This window comes from Mirounga angustirostris, unplaced genomic scaffold (assembly GCF_029215605.1).
Source record: "Mirounga angustirostris isolate CCGP_5_RB_7025 unplaced genomic scaffold, mMirAng1.0.hap1 SCAF_1, whole genome shotgun sequence".
NCBI lineage: Eukaryota > Metazoa > Chordata > Mammalia > Carnivora > Phocidae > Mirounga > Mirounga angustirostris.
This window is the reverse complement of record NW_026991709.1, coordinates 106,187,952-106,198,974: the sequence shown is the minus strand read 5'-3', so window position 1 is coordinate 106,198,974 and position 11,023 is coordinate 106,187,952. Positions and strand designations below refer to the sequence as shown.

The following is an 11,023-nucleotide window of genomic DNA, read 5'->3' as shown; positions in this document are numbered from 1 at the left end:
ATAAATATGAAGTTTAAGTGAAGGGTTCATTTGTTTTTGTTTGTTTTTGCTTATAGATGTCCAATTCCTCCAGTACCATTTGTTGAAAAGCTTATCCTTCTTCTATTGAATTGCTCTTACACCTGTCAAAAGTCAGCTGGGCATATTTGTGTCGGCCCTTTGCTTTTTACAACCGTCTTATTGATATTTCCTATCACTTGATAGCAACATCTTGAAAAGAACAAGGTTAATGGACCTTCTACCCAAATAAATCATGTTACTAGTATAATAAATTATTTGATTATGAAATACTTGATAATTTAGAAAGGTCTCAGTACACACTCATGAATCATCTGCAAGGCCTTATGATCCTTATGAGAACAGAACATTTGGCTTGTATCCCACCAAAATATTTCCTTTTACCTAAATAGAAAGACATGGGAAAGAGTGCCCATATTTTTTCCCCAGGGCCAATAACATAGTTGCTTAAGTTTGACTTTGGGAACTTTACAGGGCCAAGAAAAGTGATTGGACTTTGTCAGGGTCTTTTTCTTTTTCTTTTTTTGCAAAGGCTTCAGCAGAGACATGTAACCAGCAGCTCTGCCAGGACTCAAGAGTCTGCTCACACACACAAAAATAAGAAGGGGCATCTAAGGAAAATGAGCTGATCCCTTTTAGGGACGTGCCAAAGCCAGATAACCTAAGTTAACCATAGCAAGATACAGCCAGTCTCAGAGCTAAGTACTGTGAAATTAGCTCTGCTTCCTTGGGTTTTTGAAACATGCATCTGTATAAACCTGCCTGTGCAGATATCCCCAGCTCCAAGCTGGGTCTACCCAAATCCAGTGAATTGGCTCTGAAATGTAGACGGCACCTAGCAGTGGCCAAGCCTCCCCCTCAGGTAGCCTGCTGGCCAGCGAGGCCCAGTGGAGCAGCGGAACGGAAGTTTCTGGAGAAGTTCTTACGTGTCCATGGAATCTCATTGCAGGAAACGACGAGAGCAGAGACAGGCATGGCTTACAGGTAATTGCGGCTCACGATGTCATCCGACCAGGGCGCTGCACTGAAGTCTGGGGTTGTTGTTCTTAGAGAAAGAAGGATGGAAATGACAGAGCCAACACTATCTAGAAAAAGGAACAGAAAAATGCATGCAGGGAGCCCTCTTCTTGGGCTGCCTCAGTTTTTTGAGCTTTATATTGTCTACGTTCTCTTTGTGCAAAAGGTTACATAGAAGGTAGTCCAGCTCACCTGTGGAAGCTCCTAGCCATGTGCTGTCAGTAGAAATATCTTTGGCTTGGTGTAGGCAGGTGACTTAGCAGGTCATAATGAAGAAAGGGGGCTCTATTCTTCTTAAGGGAGTTGATAAAGTAAGAGTAGGATTTTTTTGAAATGCTGCCTGGGCTTCAAGGCTCTTGTTTTCCTCTAAACCTGAATCCTGTGGTTTGTGCTAATGGTTAATAAAGCAGTTCACGAAACTGAGCAAGTTCTTCTTGAAATGATGCCCCCCCCCCTTTTTTTTTTAATCATTGCAGCCCAAGATAAATTACTGCTTGTTCTCCAAACTTCCAATACCATCATTTATTCTGTGAAAGATTAACAAAAGGGAGAAGTTTTCCCCTGGCACGGGGTTGGATGTGTAATTTTTATAAATTGCTCTGCAATGGGAAGTATCATTCTTGGTCTGAGCAGTTATTGTTCAAACCTCTATAAGATATGCCTGTGCTTAGCTAAATTAGCCAGTGGCACCTGCGTGTTTCCTTGACAAATGCTTAGAGTTTTAAGTATCAGGAGAGTGAGCAAAAGCCGTTCAGAAGGACAAGGGTGCTGAAAATGGAAAAAAATCACTTAGCATTGGTAAAGAGCAGTTGTCCCAGCTCCAGTCCAAACTCGTACTTCACAGAGTGAGATTGATTGTGTTTGCATGGACATGATGTCCCCAGTGATTTCATTTTTTTTATAATCCAAAGGTCTATGTTAGTGAGTAGCTACTGCTCTAGTTTATCAGCTAAATTGATTAATAAAGCAATTTGCAAGGAAATGGCTTCTTTCTGTGGAGAGCAATGTATTTCTCACAGACTCTATGCAGCTAAGGGTTCAGAAGGCAGAAGAGGAATGAGCTCTTCTAGGTTTATGGGGAATATACACTGGGTGTTCCTCACCCACCCTTCCTGAATCTGTCTTCCACAAGAAGGAGCTGCCTTCTCCCTCTGCCTCTTCACATTCTCTCATTCTCTTCTTTATGCTCTCCCTGGCCCTCAGTCGTGGGGCGGTGATGTCTGAATAGAGGTTAGCTGAGGGTGAACTGTTTCATTAAAAAAAAAAAAATCTGTCTCTGCATCTTTGTCACTGGATGGGTGGTATTACCATGAACTCTTGTATAGACCTCCAGAGGGCATGCCTCTTTCTCTCAAAAGTCCTGGTTTTGAATATCAATTAGACCTCTGGCGATGTGTGCCAAGGTTCAGAAGAAGATATGTTCTAGGACAGTGTTTTTCAAACAGTTTTGAAGCAGAGGATTTACTCCTCCTCAAATAGGTAAAAGCAAAGATATCCTTGTTGGAGTTGGAGGCCTGGAGGCCATCTGCTTGAGGTGAGCAGGCATCCCCCGGTCTGGCTTCCGAGGCAGCCCTGCCAATCCTATATTCCTGTGGCTTGAGAATACAGCTCCAAGGGGACTCTTCATCATGCCTTGAAGAGCAAGGCTCTGTGGCCTTGAGGATGCTAGGTCCTGTCATGGGGGCAGGCTCTTGGGCAAGGGTAGGTGCCACTGGATCATACTAGTAAGAAGTGGGAAGATTGCTGTTTCCAGATCAGACTTTGAGGAGAGACAAGTGCAGTTAAATGGAGAATTGGCCCCAGGACATCACCAAAGCTTTAAATTATGATGAGCTTGCTGTGCTCTGCCCCCCTTCCTCCATTACCTTCCTCCCTTACCCCTCCCTCCAACTTGAAGCATGTTTCCTTTCTCCAGATTTCCATAGTAATTTGTCTATTCTTCTGAGACCCTTATTAATCATCCTCATTTAAAACATCATCCTTTGAACATTAGGGAGGGATTTTTAGGGAAGAGAATACAGGTTCTCTCAGTTCCCCCCAACTTGGCTTTTGACCATGACTTATTTTTTTCTTTTTAAGTTTTTTACTTTAGTTCCAGGATAGTTAACATGCAGTGTTATATTAGTTTCAGGTGTACAACATAGTGATTCAGCAATTCCATACATCACCAGTGCCCATCACAACACGTACACTCCTTAACCCCCATCACCTATTTCACCCAACCCCCCCCTTCCCTTCTCTCTGATAACCATCGGTTTGTTCTCTATAGTTAAGAGTCTGTTTCTTGGTTTGTCTCTTACATTTTTTCCCTTTGTTTGTTTGTTTTGTTTCTTAAATTCCACATATGAGTGAAATCATATTGACTGTGACTTCTTTTTTTTTTTTTTGATGTGTGTGTGTGTAGAAAGCATCTTTCTTTTTTTTAAAATTAAATTCAATTAGCCAACATATAGTACATAATTAGTTTCAGATGTTGAATTCAGTAATTCATCAGTTGCATATAATACCCCGTGCTCATCACATCACGTGTCCTCCTTAATGCCCACCACCCAGTTACCCCATCCTTCCACCCACCTCCCCTCTGGCAACCAACCCTCAGCTGGTTTCCCAGAGTCTAGAGTCTTTCATGGCTTGTCTCCCTCTCTGATGACTTCCCATTCAATTTTCCCGACCTTCCCCTATGATCCTTTGTGCTGTTCCTTATATTCCACATATGAGTGAAACCATATGATAATCGTTTTTCTCTGATTGACTTATTTTGCTCAGCATAATACCTTCCAGTTCCATCCACATTGATGTAAATGGTAAGTATTCATCCTTTCTGATGGCTGAGTAATATTTCATTGTGTGTATATACCACATCTTCTTTATCCATTCATCTGTCGATGGACATCTCGGCTCTTTCTACAGTTTGGCTATTGTGGACATTGTTGCTATAAACACTGAGGTGCAGGTGCCCCGTCAGATCATTACATTTATATCTTTGAGATAAATACCTAGTAGTGCAATTGCTAGGTCATAGGGTAGCTCTATTTTTAACTTCTTAAGGAACCTCCATACTGTTTTCCAGAGTGGCTGTACCAGCTTGCAGTCCCACCAACAGTGTAAGAGTGTTCCCCTTTCTCCACATCCTTGCCAATGTCTGTTGTTTCCTGACTTGCTAATTTTAGCCATTCTGACTGGTGTGAAGTGGTATCTTATTGTGGTTTTGATTTGTATTTCCCTGATGCCAAGTGATGTAGAGCATTTTTTCATATGTCTGTTGGCCATTTGTATATCTTCTTTGGAAAAATGTCTGTTCATGTCTTTTGCCCATTTCTTGACTGGATTATTGTTTTTTGGGTGTTGAATTTGATAAGTTCTTTATAGATCTTGGATACTAGCCCTTTATCTGATTTGTCATTTGCAAATATCTTCTATTCCATAGGTTGTCTTTTAGTTTTGTTGACTGTTTTCTTTGCTGTGCAGAAGTTTTTATCTTGATGATGTCCCAATAGTTCATTTTTGTCTTTGTTTCTCTTACCTTTACAGACGTGTCTAGCAAGAATTTGTGGCTGAGGTCGAAGAGGTTGCTGCCTGTGTTCTCCTTTAGGATTTTGATAGGTTCCAGTCTCACATTTAGGTCTTTCATCCATTTTGAGTGTATCTTTGTGTATGGTGTAAGAAAATGGTCCAGTTTCATTCTTCTGCCTGTGGCTGTCCCATTTTCCCAACACCATGTGTTGAAGAGATTGTTTTCCATTGGATATTCTTTCCTGCTTTGTTGAAGATTAGTTGGCCATAGAGTTGAGGGTCCATTTATGGGTTCTCTTTTCTGTTCCATTGATCTATGTGTCTGTTTTTGTGCCAGGACCATACTGTCTTGATGATTACAGCTTTGTAATAGAGCTTGAAGTCCAGCATTGTGATGCCCAACTTTGGTTTTCTTTTTCAGCATTCCTCTGGCTATTTGGGGTCTTTTCTGGTTCCATATAAATTTTAGGATTATTTGTTCCAGCTCTGTGAAAAATGTTGATGGTATTTTGATGGGGATTGCATTGAATGTGTAGATTGCTCTGGGTACCATAGACATTTTCACAATATTTATTCTTCCAATCCATGAGCATGGAATATTTTCCATTTCTTTGTGTCTTCCTCAATTTCTTTCATAAGTGTTCTGTAGTTTTTAGAGTACAGATCCTTTACCTCTTTGGTTAGGTTATTCCTAGGTTGACCATGACTTCTTATAAACATAGTTGGTGTTAGGTGGGAAGGTGAATTTCATATTCTTACTTCCTTACCTTTGTTTCCATCCCCCATCCCCCTAACTATGGCTATGTCAAAATACCTTGTTCAACCTGTCTTTTCTATTTTCTTCTTCTTTTTTAAAAAGATTCTAGTTATTTATTTGACAGAGAGAGAGATAGCAGATAACAAGAGCAGGAACACAAGCAGGGGGAGTAGGGGAGGGAGAAGCAGGCTTCCTGCCAAGCAGGCAGCCCAACGCAGGGCTTGATCCCAGGACCCCAGGACCATGACCCGAGCTGAAGGCAGATGTCCAATGACTGAGCCACCCAGGCACCCCTATTTTCTTCTTTTTGAAGGGTCTTATTTCATGTATAGTGGAAAGAGAATGGGCTTTGGAGTTAATCAGAACAGAGTTCAAATCCCAGCTCTTTTGGTCCACAAACCATGTGACGTTAAGCTGGCTGTGACATGTAAGTGCCTAACACACAGTAAGTGCTCACTAAATGTGGGTTCCCTTCCTGCTTATTCTATAGACTCTGTCATTCATTCTAGGGGCAGGGGATGAAAGTCCCTAAAGCAGAAATGTACAAATGGGTAAGTAGAATATCTTACAAGAATATAAGAATATCTTATGATAGGACAGAGTATCTCTTAGAAGGAAAAGAAGGAATAAAAAAAATCAGCAGTAATTCACAATCTGTGTAGGTTTTCATGCTGAGCTTTAGAATTCTGAGAGGTCTGGAAGAGCCGGTAAGCTGTTTTCTCTTCCTAATTTGGTCAGATGCCATTGCAGCCTTCAGCCCAATACCAGCTGCTTGGGTCCCTCGATCATCTGTGAGAGAGCATTCTGTTGTGTTTCCATGGAGACTTGGTTTTATTTCTCACTGAGGGTGACCAGGAGAGGAAAAAAATCAGTAAATATGCAAACACATGTATCAACTGAAAAGAAACTGGAGGAAATTGTTTGAACGTGGTGCAAAAAGTGCCAAGTTGCTGTGTAGATCCTTCTGTTGGCTTAGAATTTTCTGCAAAAATAGAAGGTTTTTGTGGATTTGTTTTATTAGTGTCTATAAACTAGTTACCCAAGAGGGTCCTTTAGTCATTTCTAAGAGGCTGAAAGTTAATTGTCTCTATTACACAGCATTGAAATCTGAGCCAAATAGTAAGCCTGAGCTTAGGTCGAGGTTAAAGTCCACTGAGAGTTCGTGTTATGGACAAAACACAAAAAATATCTAGACGAGTAGGGATGCAGCAAACACCCAGCTTTGAAGCAATTTTATAATTAGCCAGGAAGAACTCAAACAGATGTAAAATGAAGGTCTAATCCAGGGGTCAGCAAACTTTTCCTGTAAAAGGCCAAATAGTAAATATTTTAGGCTCACAGTCCACATCCACCTTTGTCGTAACTACTGAACTGTGTTGTTGGAGGGTGAAAGCAGCCATTGACAATAAGCAAATGAGGGGGTGTGGTTGTATTCTAATAAAACTTTATTTATGGACACTGAGTTATGACACTGAGTTTTATATGTTTCACATATCATAAATCTTCTTCCTTTTTTTCCTCCCAAACCATTAAAAAATGTACAAGCTAATCTTAACTTGAGGACCATACAAAGGTAAGTGGCAGGCTGATTTGGCCCATAGGCCATAGTTTGCTGATCCCTGGTCTAGAGCACAAAGCTATCAGTTGCATAGGTTATTTATTGATTTGTTTGTGTTTATTTTTAAACCTCTTTATTTCCAGAGGTACTTAAGATTCCCAAATGCATGTGATTCAGAAAGATAAAAATAAAAAAGAAGAAGAAATGAGTTCAAGGAAGATTAAGAGCAGGAAGGGGATATGTTCCCCCAGGGGAGGGGGAGTGAGCATGCCATTTCCAAGCCATGTGCTTGGATCGGATTTGGCCCTGTGTTTTCCAGGAGCACCAAATTGTGAAGAGTGGATGGAGCTCTTTACAACAATCAGGGAGTCCTTGAGGTAGGTAGGGGTAGGCCAGTTGCTCAGTGTTGGCACATCTCTTTGTAATCTGGAGACCGGAGAGAAGTTTCTCTCATGGTTCTTCATTACGTAATTAATAACATCCTCAAAAATATCCTTACAGTAAACACAGCAGTGAGGCTCCTAGAGCTCTTCACTATGGAGCCCCTGATACAAATGGATGGCATTGCATCAAATAATTCAGCAAAAGCAAGTAGGTGGCTAGTAGAAGAAAGGCCATTGGTTTAGTAGAAACGTGAGTTTGGGATTATTTGCACTTTAAAAATTCCCCAATAATGATGACGCAGATTTTACTATTATTTTACAATAACAGAGCTTGTCCAGGTTCATGGAACGAAGCAACTGCTTCTCAAATTAAAAAAAAAAGTTATGCTATTTGCAAACCAAAGAGAACATTTCCAATATTCTGGAGCCGAAGGTGGAGAAGGAGCAATAACAGAAGAAAAGGAGAGGCAGGGGAAAGTCTCAGAATTACTGATATGTGGCAGACCTTGGAGATAATCTCCAATTTCTGATCTTCCAGCTGAAGAGAATTGAGGCTACAATATCGGGTGACTACACTGAAGTTGCAGATCCAGCCAGCAACAAAGCCGGGACAAGAAACCTTGTTCCTTGGCACCCAGTCCAGTGCTTTCTCTATACTCTCCATATTTATTCTCAGCCCCCCAATTCCCAACCCACCGCATGCCCATCCACACCTGCGCTCGCATACCCATGTGCGTATGCTCACTGCCTCCTGGGCATGCTGCAGTTCCAGTCGCATTCACCGTCCTGCTCTGGTCCACTTTTCTGGGCGCTTGCCTTTTTGCTCTGCTCTGCAACCTGCTTCGGTCTTATTGTTCTGCACACTGACCTTCCACCCCTGTCCTGGACCACTGGGTCTCCACTTATCATAACTTTCCCTAGCTAGAATATTTTTATACATGTCCTTGCCTCGGCAAATCCAACTCACAGTCTTCTCTCATACAGTATGACCTGTTTTTGCTCCACATAGGTTTGGAATGTTAATTGTGTGTGGGGGGGGGGTGTGTGTGTATGTGTGTGTGTCTTATTCTCAAAATTATGTTGTTGTTACCTTGAGGATAAGGACTAGAGCTTATGATATTTTGCAGTCCTCCCATGCTTTGCATTTAGATAGTGCTCAGTACTGTGTATTGCTTGATTGGGGTACATCCATTCAGAAGTTGGGGAGCAGAAAGACAGTAAAGAGCAAAGAAGTAGGGACTTCCCTTCCCCCCCCCCACTAGTAGTGCTCTAACTCCATACTTGCTTCTGTGTCTTAGACAGAATATGTTACCTAACCTTGCTAATCCTCAGTTCCCTCAGTAAAATGGGCCCAGTTTAAGTACTCCCACGACACTGTAAGAATTAAATGAAGTCGCAAATGCGCTTAGCTCCCTGCCTGCCAGAGAGGGAGACTGACATTCTCTTGCTCCAGCTTCCTTCCCAGATAGTCCTATAAACCCATCATTTAGTCATCTTGCAGAGTTTGAAAGGAAATATGTGTCACAATGTATCTAAAAAAGAGAGGGGCAGAAAATAAACACCTACAAATTGAATTTTGCACAACTCTGAACATACCATTCTCCTTTCATCACTTGCTTTTATAAATCTGGAATCGGTCCTTAGGATCTATTGAGAAAATTTTTTTTTTCTTTTCACCCTACACATGCCCTCCTATTGAATCAAAATAGCCTCATGAAGCATTGTAATAAATTACTCTCCAAATGGTGTATACGAAGATAAAAATAATCTTTTATCAATCCGTGTATTTCCATGCCTAGTATTGTGTCCAGAACAGAAATATGTGAACCAGAATACAATTAAAAGGCAAACACTCCCACCAGCTTACAGTACCTCTCCCATCAGCTTGCCACAGTGTCTGAGATTTTCTCCAGTTAGAGACCTCAGTTCTGTTAAAACAGAAGTACGTAATCTACGCTGATAGGCAGCCCACCAAGGAGGAAACAAGATGTCGGGCAGGTCTGACCTGAAAACAGAGAGGGTAGAAAAGAAGTTTCTAGACCAGATCAAGAGGAAAGCTTGGGTGTCAGGACACAGGCATGGAACTACCAGCTGATGCGCAGGGATGTAGGAGGGAAGGAACAGAAGAAGAGGGCAGGAAAGCCAGAGATAAACCTCACTCACCCGACTGCTTTCTCCAAGATGTTGGGCAAAGCATCTGGGAGCATTCATTAACTGATACAGTTTTCACTGGTCTCTAAATGGAAATTCTAAGGATAAGTAGGAGCTATTTTCATTCTGAAGACATTTCCCTAGGTTCTGTCAGGGTGAGAAGGTGGTGTCCCAGCTGCAGGATTTGAAGACCACCTTCTTTCCTCCCTCTTTCTCTGATCCCTGGCTGCCTTACCCATAAAATGAAAATAAATCCTTCCTCACAGGGTAATACTGTTCATGCAAAGGCACAAATAGTGGGTACTCAGGAAGGACTATCCCCTTCTTGCCCTTTCTCCTTTTCATAATTTCCATAATACAGCATGGAAATTGAAAATTATTTTTATCCCCAAATTGAACTCACTGTCATCCTTCCAGCTACCCCCACCCCCAAACAAAATCCCTTTGCAATGCATTCCCGTGACCTACTTTTTTCACGGAGTGCTTGGTACACTCAGACCTGCTTGAAAAGTGGCTATGGCCATGACCGTGAAAATCAAAATCCTAAAAAAAAAAAAAAGCTACATGTGCAGGATTTGTATTTTCTACATTAAAAAAAAAAAAGCCTACATGATTTATTTTAGACTGGCCTAATTTTGGTCAGTCTCGAGGCCTGTGCTAATTTGCTCTGAGCCCTCTGACTGGCTCTCTGGCATCAACATTTCTGGAGGAACATCAGTGTCACTGAGATGGTTCAGACTCAGAACCCATGTGATTACTTGAAATCTGAAGAGTGTGCTGGTGAAGGGCCTAGAAGGTTTCGTGAAAGGGGCCTATTCAGAATGGAGCAGAATGTTCATTTCCTTTTGAATGTAACAGAAGTTCTAAAATAAGTATGTTCTAAAAGTGGCAGTTTAGATCGAAAAGGCTTGAAAATTTAAGCAAATGTGCGAGATCAGTGCCCCTTGGATTGGAAATATTATTTTCATTCTGTTTTGAAATTACCACTTGTGTTTTTCCAGGGGAAAAGGTGCTTTGTTTATGCAGCCGAATGAAATCATTTGAAATTCAGGGCTCGAGAACAACACTGGGTTCTATGAACCCACGTTTTCTCATATAGGAATTGTTGACGGCAGTTCCATATGAGAAAAAAATAAGCGTTGAGACCTGGTTTTCCTGTAGGTCAAATATGTTTTCACGCAAGGAAAAAAACCAAAAAACCAAAAACATGACTTCTGCATTTCCCTGCAGTGCCTGAGAATGCCACTAGGATGCGCTATTTCATAAAGAAAATGAAGCCCTTAGGCTCCTGAATGGCAGCTAGCAGAAATCTTTTAAACTTTATCCAGACAGTCCTAGACCAGAACTTAAATTCTAATCTGTATATTTTCCTTGATTGTGAAAATTAAGAAGCGTCTCTTTTGATATCACATGGGAAATTTCCTATAGCGAGAAAAAAATAGTTTATGGCCAGCGTATTCTCAGGATTTTGAGAAGCCCTGATCTACAGCAGGCATGTGTTATTATAACCTATATGTTAGATATTTGATAGAGGAAATTTCTGTGTCTGGGAGTTTCCAAACACAGGGGATTCTGAACCACACCACAGACCCCCGGGGCGGCAGGTGGCTGGTGGAGAAAAGAAAG

The 11,023-nt window shown here is 41.4% G+C and overlaps 1 protein-coding gene across 2 annotated transcripts in view; it reads left to right on the top strand.

Annotated features, from left to right (window-relative positions):
* The first annotated feature begins 497 nt into the window (after window positions 1-497).
* Window positions 498-11,023, top strand: part of KCNAB1 (potassium voltage-gated channel subfamily A regulatory beta subunit 1) — a 378,602-nt gene continuing 368,076 nt past the window's right edge. Inside the window, exon 1 of one of the 2 annotated variants that reach the window (XM_064585977.1) lies at window positions 498-1,002. In XM_064585977.1, coding sequence (XP_064442047.1) covers window positions 761-1,002 — 242 coding nt within the window. In that variant the 5' untranslated portion in view covers window positions 498-760. The remainder of the gene's footprint in view (window positions 1,003-11,023) is intronic. The other variant, XM_045903492.2, reaches the window with a different exon arrangement.